A 19987-nucleotide genomic window follows, 5' to 3' on the forward strand; every position below is an offset into this window, starting at 1 on the left:
TAAGAAAAAAGTACTATTTACATTGACTGCTTGGCAAGAGGCAAAAGGCCTCCTGTGGGGACGGGCTGGGATAAAAAATACAATAAACATTTAAGACAAAACAGACAAAAGACACTGGCAACCGCACAAATTCAACAGCAAACTAATAGTGGATGTGTGTGAAGTAAAACAACATGCTTCCTTACATAACGCAACACAAACTAATTGTGGATGTGTGTGAAGTAAAACAACATGCTTCCTTACATAACGCAACACAAACTAATAGTGGATGTGTGTGAAGTAAAACAACATGCTTCCTTACATAACGCAACACAAACTAATAGTGGATGTGTGTGAAGTAAAACAACATGCTTCCTTACATAACGCAACACAAACTAATAGTGGATGTGTGTGAAGTAAAACAACATGCTTCCTTACATAACGCAACACAAACTAATAGTGGATGTGTGTGAAGTAAAACAACATGCTTCCTTACATAACGCAACACAAACTAATAGTGGATGTGTGTGAAGTAAAACAACATGCTTCCTTACATAACGCAACACAAACTAATAGTGGATGTGTGTGAAGTAAAACAACATGCTTCCTTACATAACGCAACACAAACTAATAGTGGATGTGTGTGAAGTAAAACAACATGCTTCCTTACATAACGCAACACAAACTAATAGTGGATGTGTGTGAAGTAAAACAACATGCTTCCTTACATAACGCAACACAAACTAGAGACATCAGGTGACAATTACAAACAACTACATATCTCAAGAACCTGTTTATCTATTTGTAGGTTGGCTTGGAGGGAATTCCAAGACCAGGGGGCTGAGTAATGAAAGGACCTTTTTCCATGCTCGGTTCAAATTTTTGGGACTCTTAGCAAACAATGTAATTGTACACAGTGTTCTGCCACCCAGCTCTGTGTAGCAGGCCTGCAGCAGCAGAGTTCTAGTCCAGCTGGAAGAATGATCTAACATCCCACTGACCTTTGCCATATACGTGTGGACCTCTTGCTAACGAAGAGAACACTGGCTAATGTAAATATCAGAAAAAACATAAAGAGAATAATCACTTCCAGATCAGTCATCTGGATAAAGGGCTGAGGTTTGGCCCAGCGCTAGAGACTATGGCGAGGAGAGGAGCTGCGTCTCTTGACCCCAGTGCATCCTGAAAAGGGTAGTTAAGAGGCTGGTGAAAACATGTACCAAGTTTTCTAAACCCAGTGTGGTCACTGTGGTTGTCTTACTTTGTAGGAGCCTGTCATGTTCTGACCAGTAAAGGGGTTATTTGTTATTGTAGTTTGGTCAGGACGTGGCAGGGGGGTATTTGTTTTATATGGTTCGGGGTGTGTGTTTATGTAGAGGGGTGTTTGATTTATGTATTCCGGTGTTTTGGTCTATGTTCTATGTTAGTGTATTTCTATGTTCCGTCTAGTCATTCTATTTCTATGTTTAGGTAATTGGGATTGGGGCCTTCAATTGGAGGCAGCTGTTTATCGTTGCCTCTGGTTGAAGGTCCTATAATTAGGAGTGTGTTTGTTATGGGAATTGTGGGAGGTTGTTTGTACATTGCTGTGTGTAGCCTGCATTACTGTGCGTTCGTGTGTTTTCTTGTTTTGTATTTTCAGTTTCTTTATTAACCTGTTGGGGATAGGGGGCAGTATTAGCACAGCCGGATAAAAAACGTACCCGATTTAATCTGGTTACTACTCCTGCCCAGTAACAAGAATATGCATATAATTTGATTTGGATAGAAAACACCCTAAAGTTTCTAAAACTGTTTGAATGGTGTCTGTGAGTATAACAGAACTCATTTGGCAGGCCAAAACCTGAGAAGATTCCAAACAGGAAGCGCTCTCTCTGACCATTTCATGGCCTTCTTGATCATCTCTAACCAAAACAGGGGATCTCTGGCATAACGTGACATTTTCTAACGCTCCCATAGGCTCTCAGAAGGCGCCAGAACGATGAATGGTGGCTTTGCAGGCCATGGCTGAAAAACATTAGCGCATTTTGATAGTGGTCGATCAGAGGACAATGAGACTGGAGGCGCGTGCACGAGTCGACACCATGTTTACTTTCTCTCTCTTTGAACGAAAACAACGATTCCCGGTCGGAATATTATCGCTTTGTTACGAGAAAAATAGCATAAAAATTGATTTTAAACAGCGGTTGACATGCTTTGAAGTACGGTAATGGAATATTTAGAATTGTTTTGTCACGAAACGCGTCGGGCGCATCACCCTTCTTTACCCTTTCGGATAGTGTCTTGAACGCACGAACAAAACGCCGCTATTTGGATATAACTATGGATTATTTGGGACCAAACCAACATTTGTTATTGAAGTAGAAGTCCTGGGAGTGCATTCTGACGAAGAACAGCAAAGGTAATCAAACTTTTCTAATAGTAAATCGGAGTTTGGTGAGTACCACACTTGGTGGGTGTCAAAATAGCTAGCCTGTGATGGCCGGGCTATCTACTCAGAATATTGCAAAATGTGCTTTCACCGAAAAGCTATTTTAAAATCGGACATAGCGAGTGCATAAAGTAGTTCTGTATCTATAATTATTAAAATAATTGTTATGTTTTTTGTGAACGTTTATCGTGAGTAATTTAGTAAATTCACCAGAAGTGTTCGGTGGGAATGCTAGTCACATGCTAGTCACATGCTAATGTAAAAAGCTGGTTTTTGATATAAATATGAACTTGATTGAACAAAACATGCATGTATTGTATAACATAATGTCCTAGGATTGTCATCTGATGAAGATCATCAAAGGTTAGTGCTGCATTTAGCTGTGGTTTGGGTTTATGTGACATTATATGCTAGCTTGAAAAATGGGTGTCTGATTATTTCTGGCTGGGTACTCTGCTGACATAATCTAATGTTTTGCTTTCGTTGTAAAGCCTTTTTGAAATCGGACAGTGTGGTTAGATTAACGAGAGTCTTGTCTTTAAAATGGTGTAAAATAGTAATATGTTTGAGAAATTGAAGTAATAGCGTTTCTAAGGTATTTGAATATCGCGCCACGGGATTACACTGGCTGTTGAGTAGGCCCATAGAGGTTAAAAGTTAATATGAGCACTCAACCCGCTGCGCCTTGGTCCACTTCCTACGATGACCGTTACAGAACCTCCCACCAACAGCGGACCAAGCAGCGGAGGAAGGAGCAGCAGAGGAGTTATCTAGAGTCGTGGACTTGGGAGGAGATTCTGGCCGGAGAGGGCCCATGGAGGAAGTCTAAAGAAGACTGGGAACGCTACTGGAGAACACGGCTGGCAAGGAAGCCGGAGAGGCAGCCCCAAGAATGTTTTTTGGTGGGGCACACGGGTAGTTTGGCTAGGGCAGGCAGTAGACCTGAGCCAACTATCCGTGCTTATTATGGGGAACAGAGGATCAAAGGAGCACCGTACTATGCGGAAGTGCGCACGATCTCGCCTATGCGCACGAACAGTCCGGTGAGAATGATTCCAGCCCCTCGCAAGTGCCATGCCTACTCAGCCCGTAGGGGTTGTGTGGTCCAGACCTCCAGTAATGCTTCACGTCCAGTGTATCCTGTTCCCGCTCCTCGCACTAGCCCTTTGGTGTGTGTTTCCAGTCTGGCGTATCCTAAGCCAGCACCACGCACCAGGCTTCCAGTGCGTCAGCCCAGTCCAGTACGTCCTGTTCCCGCTCCTTGCACTAGCCTTGGGGTGCGTGTCTCCAGTCTGATACCTCCAGTACCAGCCCCATGCACCAGGCTTCCAGTGCGTCAGCTCAGTCCAGCTCGTCCTGTCCCTGCTCCTCGTACTAGCCCTGTGGTGCGTGTCCTTAGTCTGGCGCGTCCTAAGCCAGCCTCACGCACCAGGCCTTCCGGCAACAGTGCCTCGTCCAGAGTGTCCGGCAACAGTGCCTCGTCCAGAGTGTCCAGCAACAGTGCCTCGTCCAGAGTGTCCGGCGACAGTGCCTCGTCCAGAGTGTCCGGCGACAGTGCCTCGTCCAGAGTGTCCGGCGACAGTGCCTCGTCCAGAGTGTCCGGCGACAGTGCCTCGTCCAGAGTGTCCGGCGACAGTGCCTCGTCCAGAGTGTCCGGCGACAGTGCCTCGTCCAGAGTGTCCGGCGACAGTGCCTCGTCCAGAGTGTCCAGCGACAGTGCCCCGTAGAGAGACGGCCCACTGTCCAGAACCGAGAGAGACGGCCCACTGTCCGGAACCGAGAGAGACGGCCCACTGTCCGGAACCGAGTGAGACGGCCCACAGTCCGGAGCTCCCAGAGTACAGTCCATGGTCTACAGTGACACGCTTCAGGCCGAGGTATTCAGTAGGGGTGGACTGGTCAGGTGGGGGACTAAGGCCTGAGCCTGAGCCACCTCCACAGTAGGAGGTTTGGGGAGGGGGGCGGTGTAGCACGGGAACCGTCGGTGACGGCAGCCACCCTCCCTTCCCTCCCTTTAGTTTGGGGGGTTTATTTTTGTGTTTTTTGTTTGTTTTGTGTGAGGTGCATCCGGGGTCTGCACCTTTGGGGAAGGGGGGGTACTGTCACGTTCTGACCAGTAAAGGGGTTATCTGTTATTGTAGTTTGGTCAGGACGTGGCAGGGGGGTATTTCTTTTATATGTTCGGGGTGTGTGTTTATGTAGAGGGGTGTTTGATTTATGTATTCCGGGGTTTTGGTCTGTTCTATGTTAGTGTATTTCTATGTTCCGTCTAGTCATTCTATTTCTATGTTTAGGTAATTGGGATTGGGGCCTTCAATTGGAGGCAGCTGTTTATCGTTGCCTCTGATTGAAGGTCCTATAATTAGGAGTGTGTTTGTTATGGGAATTGTGGGAGGTTGTTTTTTGCATTGCTGTGTGTAGCCTGCATTACTGTGCGTTCGTGTGTTTTCTTGTTTTGTATTTTCAGTGTTCTTTATTCAAAGTTAAAATGAGAACTCAACCCGCTGCGCCTTGGTCCACTTCCTACGACGACCGTTACAGAGGCAAATTTGCAATATGTATTTAATTATTGTACAAGAGATGTATTTCATTCTTGTACAAAGATGTATTTAATTATTGTACAAGAGATGGGGCTGCAGGGTAGGCTAGTCGTTAGAGTGTTGGACTAGTAACCGAAAGGTTGCAAGTTCAAATCCCTGAGCTGACAAGGTACAAATCTGTTGTTCTGCCCCTGAACAGGTAGTTAACCCACTGTTCCTAGGCCGTCATCGAAAATAAGAATTTGTTCTTAACTGACTTGCCTAGTTAATAAAGGTAAAAAAAATGTATTTAACTATTGTACAAGAGATGTACTGTACTTAGATGTTTTGGTGGCTACATTTCTTGTCTCTTTCTTCACAGTCTATTTTCTATCTTTCCCCATCATGTCTTAGTTACTCAACAAGGGGTGTGTTTGACAGAGACAGGCCACATCTGGAGCCTGTTAGCGGTAGACTGCAGAGCTCAAGTCTGAGAGGAAGGCTGTATAGAGTGAGAATGGGGACAGACAGAGAGGAGGGTTGTATTGACTGGGAATGGGGACAGACAGAGAGGAGGGCTGTATAGAGTGAGAATGGGGACAGACAGAGAGGAGGGTTGTATTGACTGGGAATGGGGACAGACAGAGAGGAGGGCTGTATAGAGTGAGAATGGGGACAGACAGAGAGGAGGGTTGTATTGACTGGGAATGGGGACAGACAGAGAGGAGGGCTGTATAGAGTGGGAATGGGGACAGACAGAGAGGAGGGCTGTATAGAGTGAGAATGGGGACAGACAGAGAGGAGGGTTGTATAGAGTGGGAATGGGGACAGACAGAGAGGAGGGCTGTATAGAGTGGGTATGGGGACAGACAGAGAGGAGGGTTGTATAGACTGGGAATGGGGACAGACAGAGAGGAGGGCTGTATAGAGTGGGAATGGGGACAGACAGAGAGGAGGGTTGTATAGCCTGGGAATGGGGACAGACAGAGAGGAGGGCTGTATAGAGTGGAAATGGGGACAGACAGAGAGGAGGGCTGTATAGAGTGGGAATGGGGACAGACAGGAGGGTTGTATAGAGTGGGAATGGGGACAGACAGAGAGGAGGGCTGTATAGAGTGGGAATGGGGACAGACAGGAAGGAGGGTTGTATAGCCTGGGAATGGGGACAGACAGAGAGGAGGGCTGTATAGAGTGGGAATGGGGACAGACAGAGAGGAGGGTTGTATAGACTGGGAATGGGGACAGACAGAGAGGAGGGCTGTATAGAGTGGGAATGGGGACAGACAGAGAGGAGGGTTGTATAGACTGGGAATGGGGACAGACAGAGAGGAGGGCTGTATAGAGTGGGGAGCCAAGGATCAGACGTCACTTCTGGACTGCATTAATTAGAAATTGGACAGGAGGAAGAGGGGGAGGAAGAGGGGGAAGGAAGAGGAGAGGAAGGGGGAGGAGGAGGCGGAGGAGGAGATGAAGAGGAGGAGCAGAGGAAGAAGGGGAGGAGGAGCAGAGGAAGGAGTGGATGAGGAGGTAGGAAACATTTTTGGTAATTTGTTGCTAAACAGAGAGGATGCTGGGGCTGGGCCAATATGGCCAGAGGTGTGAAAGACGCTGCAGTGCTGCACTGGTTCCTCTAAATAGTTCTGTGTGAAAGATGAGCGTTTCTGCGTGACAGATGAGCATTTCTGTGTGAGGAACACTCCAGTGTGTGGCTGGAAGTCCTAAACATCCACAGCTGGTACAAACCAGACATCTACATTCCTGTCTGTTCTAATCTATATAATAAACAACATACATCGACATTCCTGTCTGTTCTAATCTATATAATAAACAACATACATCTACATTCCTGTCTGTTCTAATCTATATAATAAACAACATACATCTACATTCCTGTCTGTTCTATATAATAAACAACATACATCTACATTCCTGTCTGTTCTAATCTATATAATAAACAACATACATCTACATTCCTGTCTGTTCTATATAATAAACAACATACATCGACATTCCTGTCTGTTCTAATCTATATAATAAACAACATACATCTACATTCCTGTCTGTTCTAATCTATATAATAAACAACATACATCTACATTCCTGTCTGTTCTAATCTATATAATAAACAACATACATCTACATTCCTGTCTGTTCTATATAATAAACAACATACATCTACATTCCTGTCTGTTCTAATCTATATTATAAACAACATACATCTACATTCCTGTCTGTTCTAATCTATATAATAAATAACATACATCTACATTCCTGTCTGTTCTAATCTATATAATAAATAACATACATCTACATTCCTGTCTGTTCTAATCTATATAATAAATAACATAGATCTACATTCCTGTCTGTTCTATATAATAAACAACATACATCTACATTCCTGTCTGTTCTAATCTATATAATAAACAACATACATCTACATTCCTGTCTGTTGTAATCTATATAATAAATAACATACATCTACATTCCTGTCTGTTCTTCTCTATATAATAAACAACATACATCTACATTCCTGTCTGTTCTATACAGTGGGGGGAAAAAGTATTTGATCCCCTGTTAATTTTGTATGTTTGCCCACTTACAAAGAAATGATCAGTCTATAATTTAATGGTAGGTTTATATGAACAGTGAGAGACAGAATAACAACAACAAAAAATCCAGAAAACCGCATGTCAAAAATGTTATAAAATGATTTGCATTTTAATGAGGGAAATAAATATTTGACCCCTCTGCAAAACATGACTTAGTACTTGGTGGCAAAACCCTTGTTGGCAATCACAGAGGTCAGACGTTTCTTGTAGTTGGCCACCAGGTTTGCACACATCTCAGGAGGGATTTTGTCCCACTCCTCTTTGCAGATCTTCTCCAAGTCATTAAGGTTTCGAGGCTGATGTTTGGCAACTCGAACCTTCAGCTCTCGCCACAGATTTTCTATGGGATTAAGGTCTGGAGACTGGCTAGGCCACTCCAGGACCTTAATGTGCTTCTTCTTGAGCCACTCCTTTGTTGCCTTGGCCGTGTGTTTTGGGTCATTGTCATGCTGGAATACCCATCCATGACCCATTTTCAATGTCCTTGCTGAGGGAAGGAGGTTCTCACCCAAGATTTGACAGTACATGGCCCCGTCAAATGATGCGGTGAAGTTGTCCTGTCCACTTAGCAGAAAAACACCCCCAAAGCATAATGTTTCCACCTCCATGTTTGACGGTGAAGATGGTGTTCTTGGGGTCATAGGCAGCATTCCTCCTCCTCCAAACACGGCGAGTTGAGTTGATGCCAAAGAGCTCCATTTTGGTCTCATCTGACCACAACACTTTCACCAGTTGTCCTCTGAATCATTCAGATGTTCATTGGCAAACTTCAGACGGGCATGTATAGGTATTCTTGAGCAGGGGGACCTTTGCAGGATTTCAGTCCTTCACGGCGTAGTGTGTTACCAATTGTTTTCTTGGTGACTATGGTCCCAGCTGCCTTGAGATCATTGACAAGATCCTCCCGTGTAGTTCTGGGCTGATTCCTCACCGTTCTCATGATCATTGCAACTCCACGAGGTGAGATCTTGCATGGAGCCCCAGGCCGAGGGAGATTGACAGTTCTTTTGTGTTTCTTCCATTTGCGAATAATCGCACCAAATGTTGTCACCTTCTCACCAAGCTGCTTGACGATGGTCTTGTAGCCCATTCCAGCCGTGTGTAGGTCTACAATCTTGTCCCTGACATCCTTGGAGAGCTCTTTGGTCTTGGCCATGGTGGAGAGTTTGGAATCTGATTGATTGATTGCTTCTGTGGACAGGTGTCTTTTATACAGGTATCAAGCTGCGGTTAGGATAAAAGACACCTGGGAGCCAGAAATATTTCTGATTGAGAGGGGGTCAAATACTTATTTCCCTCATTAAAATGCAAATCAATTCATAACATTTTTGACATGCGTTTTTCTCGATATTTTTTTGTTATTCTGTCTCTCACTGTTCAAATAAACCTAACATTAAAATTATAGACTGATCATTTCTTTGTCAGTGGGCAAACATACAAAATCAGCAGGGGATCAAATACTTTTTCCCCCCACTGTATAATAAACAACATACATTCGCAATACCTGACACTTTCATCCGTACAGTACATAAAGCCAGCTTATGAAAACACAGTAGCCAACCGCAAAAAACATATCCAGAGTATGGTATAAGCCTTAGCATAGCCCCAGGCATGCAGGCTGCTGAGATTAGAGTGAGTAGAGACAGAGGCAGGCAGCTGGGAGTCATGGGAACACTAGTGACTCCCAATGCACACAGAATACCTTAAATGTAGCATGAAGTGGGACAACATGGTATCCTGTATCATTTAACAGTAGGAAACTAGGCTTTCTTCAGATGGGGCTTGGAGAGTTTTAGAGCTCCATCTGTAACGATCTTCTTTCTCAGGTGTGTGTGTGTGTCTGCAGTGATCTGCTTTCTCAGGTGTGTGTGTGTGCAGTGATCTGCTTTCTCAGGTGTGTGTGTGTGTGTGTGTCTGCAGTGACCTGCTTTCTCAGGTGTGTGTGTGTGTGTCTGCAGTGATCTGCTTTCTCAGGTGTGTGTGTGTGTGTGTGTGTCTGCAGTGATCTGCTTTCTCAGGTGTGTGTGTGTGTCTGCAGTGATCTGCTTTCTCAGGTGTGTGTGTGTGTGTGTGTGTCTGCAGCGATCTGCTTTCTCAGGTGTGTGTGTGTGTGTGTCTGCAGTGATCTGCTTTCTCAGGTGTGTGTGTGTGTGTCTGCAGCAATCTGCTTTCTCAGGTGTGTGTGTGTGTGTGTGTGTCTGCAGCGATCTGCTTTCTCAGGTGTGTGTGTGTGTCTGTAGCAATTTGCTTTCTCAGGTGTGTGTGTGTCTGTAGCAATCTGCTTTCTCAAGTGTGTGTGTATACAGCAATATGCTTTCTCAGGTGTGTGTGTGTATACAGCGATATGCTTTCTCAGGTGTGTGTGTATACAGCGATATGCTTTCTCAGGTGTGTGTGTGTATACAGCGATATGCTTTCTCAGGTGTGTGTGAGTATACAGCAGTCTGCTTTCTCAGGTGTGTGTGTATACAGCGATATGCTTTCTCAGGTGTGTGTGTGTATACAGCGATATGCTTTCTCAGGTGTGTGTGTATACAGCGATATGCTTTCTCAGGTGTGTGTGTGTATACAGCGATATGCTTTCTCAGGTGTGTGTGAGTATACAGCAGTCTGCTTTCTCAGGTGTGTGTGTATACAGCGATATGCTTTCTCAGGTGTGTGTGAGTATACAGCAGTCTGCTTTCTCAGGTGTGTGTGTATACAGCGATATGCTTTCTCAGGTGTGTGTGTGTGTATATACAGCGATATGCTTTCCCAGGTGTGTGTGTGTATACAGCAGTCTGCTTTCTCAGCCCTGGGTCAGACATGTCTGAGTGGAGGTTACAAGAAGAGCAGAGCAGTCAGGGAGTGAGACTGATATCACCATAGTAAGTACTGTAGAAGAGAATTAAGACATTATCTCTGTTGTCATGTGCTACTAGTCTCTCGCTCTTCCTCTCTCCATCTCTCTCTTCGGCTCAGGTGAACCTGAGTATCGTGTGTTTCAGAGCAAACCGCAAACCTGTCAATGCCCTCAGCAGCGATTCAATTTAGAGGCATTTCATTTTTATATTGTGGGTCACCCGAAATTGGAACACTTGACGGGCCAATCTAATTTGGCCCCAAAAAATACAGCTGATCATATTATAAAATCTCCCAGTAGAAGATTGGTTCAAATGCTTTACTGGCAACATGTTGCATTAAGTGTTCTCTAGGTGACACAACAAAGCCTTAGTGAACACATTGAACACGTTCAGCCAGGAACCTCCTGACCAGGCTAACCTGCAGTTAGCCAACCCATCGGCAGTCTCTCTCAGACCCTCCAGATTAGATTTACTTGGAAAGTGATGTAATGACGTTCATTAGAGGCTCCATGTGTTTCCAAGCTGAGGTCTTTTTTTACATGGAGCCCGAGGCTCTTCATTGGCTTCAAAGGGGTCCTAGCTAGATACAGTCTGTGGTAAACGGTTAATCCCTTTCATGTGTGCTCTCCTACGCAACACAGAGGCTGTGTCCCAAATGGCACCACATTCCCTAAATAGTGCCCATAGGGCTCTGTTCAAAATTAGTGTACTATGTAGGAAATAGGGAGCCATTTGGAAGTCCTATTCAGTGGCTGTGGCTTCCACAGCGCACACAATGCAAATACTAGCATTAAGGGACCTGACAAACACAGAGAGGCATAAGGCATTGAGATGTGACATGCATGAGAGGGTTGTGTGTGGATTTCTTGCATGGGAAAACATGTTGCTGCTTTTGTGTTGGGTGTCAAAAGACTATCTGGACCAAAAAACAACAGAAACAGACTTTTGAAACGTTGCAGTTTTGCAGTTAATTAGACCAATCCAAAGTAATAGTATTATTCCACAGATGTTTTAGAAAACTAGTCGGGTCACTGATGTTGTTGTTCCATTACTAGTAGAGAGCCATGACTTGTTATTGATGAATGAACATAGATGACCATAGATCATTCTCATCTGGATCGTCATTGTTTATTTTCTTGAGTATTTCTACTGTAGAGATGTGCAGTGTGTATGTTTCTAAAGGCAACAACAAGAGTCCAGTTATGCAGTTAGTTTCCTTCAAGAGGGTGTTTTTTAAATGTACAAAAAAAATAAAAAATCATCCCTGCCTCAAACAAACGAAGGCAAGCCCAAAATGAGGTAACTTCCAGAGAATATCATTCACTGGAGATCCTTATGCTGCCAATTTCTGGATAAAACACACGTTTATTGCTAGAGAAAAACCTTTCTACCCCTCTTCCTCCTTCACCTCCCTACACTTCCTCCTCCACCTCCCTATCCCCTTCTCCTCCACAACCCTACCCCTACTCCTCCACGTCCCTACCCCTCCTCCTCCACCTCCCTATCCCCTTCTCCTCCTCCACAACCCTGCCCCTCCTCCTCCACCTCCCTACCCTCTCCTCCTCTACCTCCCTACCCCTCCTCCTCCACCTCCCTATCCCCTTCTCCTCCTCCACAACCCTACCCCTCCTCCTCCACCTCCCTATCCCCTTCTCCTCCTCCACAACCCTATCCCCCCTCCTCCACCTCCCTACCCCCTTCTCCTCCTCCACCTCTCTACCCCTCCTCCTCCACCTCCCTATCCCCTTCTCCTCCTCCACCTCTCTACCCCTCCTCCTCCACCTCCCTATCCCCTTCTCCTCCACAACCCTACCCCTACTCCTCCACGTCCCTACCCCTCCTCCTCCACCTCCCTATCCCCTTCTCCTCCTCCACAACCCTGCCCCTCCTCCTCCACCTCCCTACCCCTCCTCCTCCACACCCATCCTCCACCTCCCTACCCTCTCCTCCTCTACCTCCCTACCCCTCCTCCTCCACCTCCCTATCCCCTTCTCCTCCTCCACAACCCTACCCCTCCTCCTCCACCTCCCTACCCCTCCTCCTCCACACCCCTCCTCTACCTCCCTACCCTCTCCTCCTCCACCTCCCTACCCCTCCTCCTCCTCCTCCACCTCCCTATCCCCTTCTCCTCCTCCACAACCCTCCTCCTCCACCTCCCTACCCCTCCTCCTCCACACCCCTCCTCCACCTCCCTACCCCCGCCTCCTCCACCTCCCTACCCCTCCTCCTCCACCCCTCTATCCCCTCCTCCTCCTCCTCCCTACCCCTCTCCCTACCCTTCTTCTACCTCCCTACCCCTACCCCTCCTCCTCCACCTCCCTACCCCTCCTCCTCCACCTCTCTATCCCCTCCCCCTCCTCCTCCACCTCCCTATCCCCCCTCCTCCTCCACCTCCCTACCCCTCTTCTACCTCACTACCCCTACCCCTCCTCCTCCACCTCCCTACCCCTCTTCGCCTCCATCACCTCCTCCTCTATCCTTTTCCTCCTCCCTCCCCATACTAAACCACATAAAGACCCTTACATCTCCATCACTGCACTGACTAATGAAAACCAACCACTCTGCATCTTTAGGTCTGAGAAAAGCACTATAAACATTCTACGTATGAGTACTCTGCTTTGAGACTCTTCCTATACGAGAACAGCAGGAAGTAGTGACTTAATAACTTATCCCAGTCAGTCGCTGTACTGCACATTAACAAACTAAGAAGTGGTTAATCACTGACTTTGATTTCATGCATAGTCAGCAAAAAACACCAGACTCACTTGCGGTCCATTTTTTCCAATGCCGCCAAGGTCCCCCGTCTCCCCCTGAAAACCAGAACATCAAAACAAAACATTAGTACATTTTCTTCCTGTGTGTTAAGATGTTAAGATCCAGCCGATGGTCGCTCAGTCACATGATCAACAGCTTGAACACACAGGGTTTTAAATAAACAAATGATTAAAAAGCACACATGGAAATGCTCTTGATTTCTTCTGTTTCTGTTTATTTCCCTCCTGCGGGTTTCCATTATGCTCTATAACAGTCCAGGGAGAATTCCTTCTCTTTGTTAATAAGGCTCAATACATTTATTACACAACCACCTCCGCTTGAACACAAGTAGCCAGCTCATTCACAAACACAGGGACTCTGACTTGCATGGCATTCAGAGGAAAACACTAAAGCGTAAACCATAGTAATAAACATCTGCCACATTGTGCAGCAGTAATAATGAAGGCACAAGGCCTTGCACTTGGTTCACACCAGTTAACTCTAATGAAGTAACGTGAAGAACACGTCTGGAATTCTGCTCTTTGTTTTAAAGAGAAAAACCTAAACAAGAAAACTAAACTAAGACCTCAAAAGTGGTAAGCGGGCCATGTCGATTAGATAGTACACTACATGACCAAAGAATGTGGACACCTGCTCGTCGAACATCTCATTCCAAAACCATGGGCATTAATATGGAGTTGGTCCCCCCTTTACTGTTATAACAGCCTCCACTCTTCTGGGAAGGCTTTCCACTAGATGTTGGAACATTGCTGAGGGGACTTGCATCTATTCAGCCACAACAGCATTAGTGAGGTCGGGCACTGATGTTGGTCGATTAGGCCTGGCTCGCAGTCGGCGTTCCAATACATTCCAAAGGTGTTCGATGGTGTTAAGGTCAGGGCTCTGTGCAGGCCAGTCAAGTTCTTCCACACCGATCTCGACAAACCATTTCTGTATGGACCTCGCTTTGTGCACAGGGGCATTGTTATGCTGAAACAGGAAAGGGCCTTCCCCAAACTGTTGCCACAAAGTGTGAAGGACAGAATCATCTAGAATGTCATTGTATTGATTTTGCATCATTGGAACTAAGGGGCCTAGCCTGAACCATGAAAAACAGCCCCATACCATTGTTCCTTCTCCACCAAACCTTACAGTTGACACTATGCATTCGTGCAGGTAGCGTTCTCCTGGCATCCGCCAAACCCAGATTTGTCCGTTGGACTGCCAGATGGTGAGGCGTGATTCATCACTCCAGAGAACATGTTTTCACTGCTCCAGAGTCCAACGGCGGTGAGCTTTACACCACTCCAGCGAACGCTTGGCATTGCACATGGTGATCTTAGGCGCCCGGGGGAACAGTGGGTTAACTGCCTTGCTAAGGAACAGAACAACAGATAAGGCAGCCTTTCCTTTCCCCTGTGTGCAGCTGCTCGGCCATGGAAACCCATTTCATGAATCTCCGAATGAACAGTTCTTATGCTGACGTTGTTTCCAGAGGCAGTTTGGAACTCGGTAGAGAGTGTTGTAACCGAGGACAGGCGATTTTTACACGACAAGCGCTTCAGCACTCGGCGGTCCCGTTCGGTGAGCTTGTGTGGCCTACCACTTCGCGGCGGAGCCGTCGTTGCTCCTAGACGTTTCCACTTCCCAATAACAGCACTTACAGTTGACCGGGGCAGCTCTAGCAGGTCATACATTTTACAAATTGACTTGTTGGAAAGGTGGCATCCTATGAAGGTGTCACGTTGAAAGTCACTGAGTTCTTCAGTAAGCCCATTCTACTGCTAATGTTTCTCTATGGAGAGTGCATGGCTGTGCACTCGATTTTATACACCTGTTAGAAACAGGTGTGATTGAAATAGCCAAACCCACTAATTTGAAGGGGTGTCCACATACGTTTGTATATATAATGTTAGTTTTCATTCCTACTACCCTGGTTATATTGCTCACTGTTATGGAATGATTCTGGACAGTTAGCATATGATTAGACACAACACCAAGGGAAAGAGATGGTTACACACACACTGGACCATATCTGCAAATGGACCTTATCGACTGACACTGTGTTAGTTGTTCTTCTAAACAGTCCAATACAGCATACGTACAGTATGCAAGCTGATAGTAACTTCTTACCTTCAGTCCCTCAGGTCCAGGTTCCCCTATGTAGCCTTTCCTTCCAACTCTCCCCTGTAGAGAAACACACACACACACACACACACACACACACACACACACACACACACACACACACACACACACACACACACACACACACACACACACACACACACACACACACATTACAGGATGCATCAGCTTTTCATGTTTTATCACATCTCATCTGTGTCACTTCATGATGAAACACCTGGAAATGGGTGGAGATGGAGACCAACAGGAAAACATGCAGGTTGTGTATCTGCAGTGTGATTTGAAGGGGGGCTGGAGACACTTACAGTGGTGCCAGGGCCGCCAAGTGGGCCAAGGTGTCCCTCATCACCCTGGAAATACACAGTAAAACAGGTCAACACAGTGCAATGCATCATATACAGCTGGATTTGGGGACCTGGTAACATCACTGGGCACTGGCAGTAACACTAGCTAGCTGTGTGTGTGTGTACTCTCATCGATCACTGTGTTCTCCCTAGCAGAGTGACCTGGATGTTTCTCTCTATGTCCACACTGCCTGAAGGAGAGCTTGATGATTCCAATGATTAGCATGTTCTGCTTTGAGACATTTTCTCTGATCAGCTTAAGGGAAAGTTATTAATGCTATAGTGATTGAACTCTACAGCATTTTCGTGCAGGCTATGCAATAAGACTCCGTGCCAGGAAAGAGAGTGAGAGAGAGATTGAGGGGCCTCCCAACTCGGTACCACAGTTGAGTTGGGTGCCAATACCGTAACACTAGCACAATGGAAAGGTGTACGTACTGTACACACTGTACTGTACACACTGCCAAGGCTTCTGTTCTTATTTTCCACTGCTGCCTGGAAAGCCCTGGAGTCTGCCTTGTTTTTGATTAGCACCTAGTGATGAATCATGACGGTATACAGTACAGTGGAACATGCCCTGGGACCTGGAATCACTCTACAGCTCTACATAGTGCTCCACATAGCCTGAACCTACTGTAGCAATGCCAACCGCCTCAACTGTATGTATAAACGGAGAATCTGTTTTGTAATCAAATGCAAACTAAATATTGTTAGCTTCCTGCATGTTCAGTTGTGTCTGCAGTATTCTGAGTATGATGTACAGTAGTTTAGTGGTTCTCACCCACAAGCTACAAGTTCTTGATAATGTCTCTTACCTCTGTTCCTTTTGGCCCTGGGGGTCCCTGTGGCCCTCTGGCACCTAGGAGTCCCTGCAACAGAGCAGGATACATGGTATGTCATACAAAACAGATGTGTTGCTATTATCGAAAACACACAAATGAATCCTCAGGAGTGGAAGATGCACTGAGGATCAGGGGTTGGAACCGGTTCAGGGAACAGAACAGCGGAAAATAAATTCATTTTTCAAGGAACAGAATCAGAACTGGGAACAAAAATGATCTACTGTAAATTGTTTCGGAACAAAACCATTATTTTAAAATCATGGGAACCGGTTAATTATGTACCACAAAAAAACAGAGCAAAGCGCCTATGCAAAGCCCTCACTCTGTCACTCAGAAAGGTAATCCTGCGTCTGCCTTCCTGTCTGTCTGTCTGTCTGTCTGTCTGTCTGTCTGTCTGTCTGTCTGTCTGTCTGTCTGTCTGTCTGTCTGTCTGTCTGTCTGTCTGTCTGTTGTATGCCTGCCTGCCTGCCGTCCGTCCGTCTGTCTGCCTGCTGAAAATCTTGTCAGTGTGTAGGCTACCTGCCCCTCCCCCTCTGAAGCATAGGCTACTGCAGCCTAATGTCGAGCTAAATATAAAACCTGTATATATTTCAGAGGTTTAAAAACTGTTACTTTTTTGGGGTTCGAACCAGTTCAGAACTTTATTTTGCAGGTCAGAACAGTGGAACCGAACAAAGAAATGTTTGGTTCTGTTCAGAACAAAAAAATAATGATTTTGGTTCGAACCCCTGCTGATTAAGCATTTTGAGTTGAGTTGTGGAAACAGTGCTTTACCTTAGGTCCAGGAGGGCCGTTGGGACCTGGCACACCGATGTCTCCAGGAAAACCCTGAGAAATGAAACAGGATGAAATACAATAAAAGAGTTATAATGAACCACCTGGTTCTTTGACGACATCATTAATCAGAAGACTGATGTGATCATATAGGTTTGATGCCACATCTAACATGACACACTCCTGAACACACCTGAATGTATTCAGTTACTTTATATTCATTCTATTACATTATACTTTCTTTAGATATGTGTGTACAGAAAGGGAGTGGAGGATTATCTACATATATATGCTTGTATATTGCTATATGTGTCAGGGTCAGACCCACACTGCCCCTCTTTTCTAAAAAAATACTTTATGGATTGACAATGATGAGAACAGAGAGCACACTGACCCCTCTGTAAGACGGGTAGGCAAGGTCAATACATCTGTATCTAAAGAGTGACTGGACCTAGCTATGTTATATGAACCTGATGTAAAGGGGGTGATGGATAGAGATGTTGGCTGAAGACTGTCAGACACACCTGTCTCAGCATGGCATGGCCGGCTCAATTAAAACAGGGGATGGGGAGGGGGAAAGAGGTAGGAGTGTTGGTGTGGGGAGAGGGTGAGGGTGAGGGGGAGAAAGGGAGGAAAGTTGGTGGGGGAGAGTGGGAGGGAGAAGGAGAGGGTGAGAGAGGGAGAGTGGGAGGAGAGTTGGTGGAGGAGAGGAGGAGAGGGAGAAGGGGAGGAGAGAGGGGGAGAGAGGGAGAAAGGGGGAGAGAGGGAGAGTGGGTGGAGAGTTGGTGGGGAGAGGAGGAGAGGGAGAAGGAGAGGAGAGAGGGGGAGAGTTGGTGGGGGAAAGGAGGAGAGGGAGGAGAAGGGGAGAGTTGGTGGGGGAGAGGAGGAGAGGGAGGAGAGGGGGAGAGTTGGTGGGGAGAGGAGGAGAAGGAGGAGAGGGGGAGAGTTGGTGGGGAGAGGAGGAGAAGGAGGAGAGGGGGAGAGTTGGTGGAGGAGAGGGAGAAGGAGAGGGGGAGAGGAGGAGAGGGAGAAAGGGGGAGAGAAAGCTATAGAGATCTATCAGGTTTACAGATGTGGTGTTTTAACAGGGCCAAAAAGAGTCAAATGGAGTGTACCTTTCTGGGCTCTTTGATCTTGACAAGGCAACAAACAGTTAACCAGCATAAAGTAGAGCTACAACATTTATAGGACGGATTGTAAAACAAGTGAGACATTGTTAGATTCAGTTTGATAAAAACTTAAAAGACATCTAGTCTGTGAGTCACATGATGTGCACACACCGAGAACATTACAGGATACGTTTGGATTAGTTTGACTTTCCAAATCCTATATATTCCTATCTATGGTCTCCTGCTATCCTGCTGTCTTGTAGATCTGCTAGATTGAGAATAAATCAGAACCAATGTGACACAGGGATGAAGGAAAGCTTACTGTATGTACTTTATTTCTGTGGTGGGTTTAAGGAGTGTTATCAATGTATATCTGTGGTGGGTTTAAGGAGTGTTATCAATGTATATCTGTGGTGGGTTTAAGGAGTGTTATCAATGTATATCTGTGGTGGGTTTAAGGAGTGTTATCAATGTATATCCGTGGTGGGTTTAAGGAGTGTTATCAATGTATATCTGTGGTGTGTTTAAGGAGTGTTATCAATGTATATCTGTGGTGGGTTTAAGGAGTGTTATCAATGTATATCTGTGGTGGGTTTAAGGAGTGTTATCAATGTATATCTGTGGTGGGTTTAAGGAGTGTTATCAATGTATATCTGTGGTGGGTTTAAGGAGTGTTATCAATGTATATCTGTGGTGGGTTTAAGGAGTGCTATCGATGTATTTCGCAGATGGTTCAGTTTGCTTGGTGTGTGTATCATGTCCTCTCAAGTTGGACTCTGTCCCCCAAGTTCACGACCTTATCTCAAGTGTTTAGCATTCATTCAACACAGGAGAGTGGCTGACCTGGGGTTGGGAGGGAGGCAGCAGCCGTAGAGATACTATAGATAGTGAGCAGCAATAAAGAGGCAGTCTAAAGCACTACTCTGGACCTGTGCCCATGATGATTTTAGTTCCTTACTGTGTCTTCTCTGTTAGCTTATCTATTGTTTACATGTGTCTGTCTCATGGACCAGGACAGGAGTTGAACATGATCTAGGGTTGGGAGGGAGGCAGCAGCCATAGAGATAGATACTGAGCAGTCATAAAAAGCACTATGAGGCATTACACTGGACCTGTACCCGTGGCTTCTACACACTGTCTCACCTGGTTGTGACAACCTGTGATCAACTAAAAAGATAGATGCCATACAAAGGCACTATAACTCTAGTTAATATAGACCAGTGCCCATGTTGCTTTTACACACTGTCTAATCAGAGGGTAAAGATAAAGAGTGATGTGGGGCTGATCGTGTTTTATGGTGTTAGTGTAGTGATAGTGTGCATTAGTTTACACCCTGACCCCAGACAGAATACAGGTAGTAGAGCAGACCGCCTCAGACAGTCTCAGGGCGGTTTCTCTATCCCATCTCTGCCACCAATTTCCCTCTGGGACAATACATTTCAAACTTGAAAAGATCTCTGGCAAGTAATAGGACAGGGATACAATATGGTCCCAACAGAACTAGAATTTGAACTTGACTATAACAACAGTGTGTAGGAACACACTCTTAGATCAGGACGATTTGTTTTAGTGATTGCTTCAGTTTGCATGGTTTACTTGTTTGACCATGTATAGCACTATATGACAGAGGTTTAT

The 19987-nt window shown here is 45.7% G+C and overlaps 1 protein-coding gene across 2 annotated transcripts in view; it reads right to left on the bottom strand.

Annotated features, from left to right (window-relative positions):
• The window catches only part of col24a1 (collagen type XXIV alpha 1 chain), a 126587-nt gene that overhangs the window by 94437 nt on the left and 12163 nt on the right, over positions 1-19987 (bottom strand). For both annotated transcript variants that reach the window (XM_029707929.1, XM_029707930.1), the window contains 5 exons: positions 17244-17297; positions 16443-16496; positions 15589-15633; positions 15269-15322; positions 13147-13191 (listed from right to left, as the gene is read on the bottom strand). In XM_029707929.1, coding sequence (XP_029563789.1) covers positions 13147-13191; positions 15269-15322; positions 15589-15633; positions 16443-16496; positions 17244-17297 — 252 coding nt within the window. The remainder of the gene's footprint in view (positions 1-13146; positions 13192-15268; positions 15323-15588; positions 15634-16442; positions 16497-17243; positions 17298-19987) is intronic.

Source organism: Salmo trutta, chromosome 22, assembly GCF_901001165.1.
Source record: "Salmo trutta chromosome 22, fSalTru1.1, whole genome shotgun sequence".
Taxonomy (NCBI): domain Eukaryota; kingdom Metazoa; phylum Chordata; class Actinopteri; order Salmoniformes; family Salmonidae; genus Salmo; species Salmo trutta.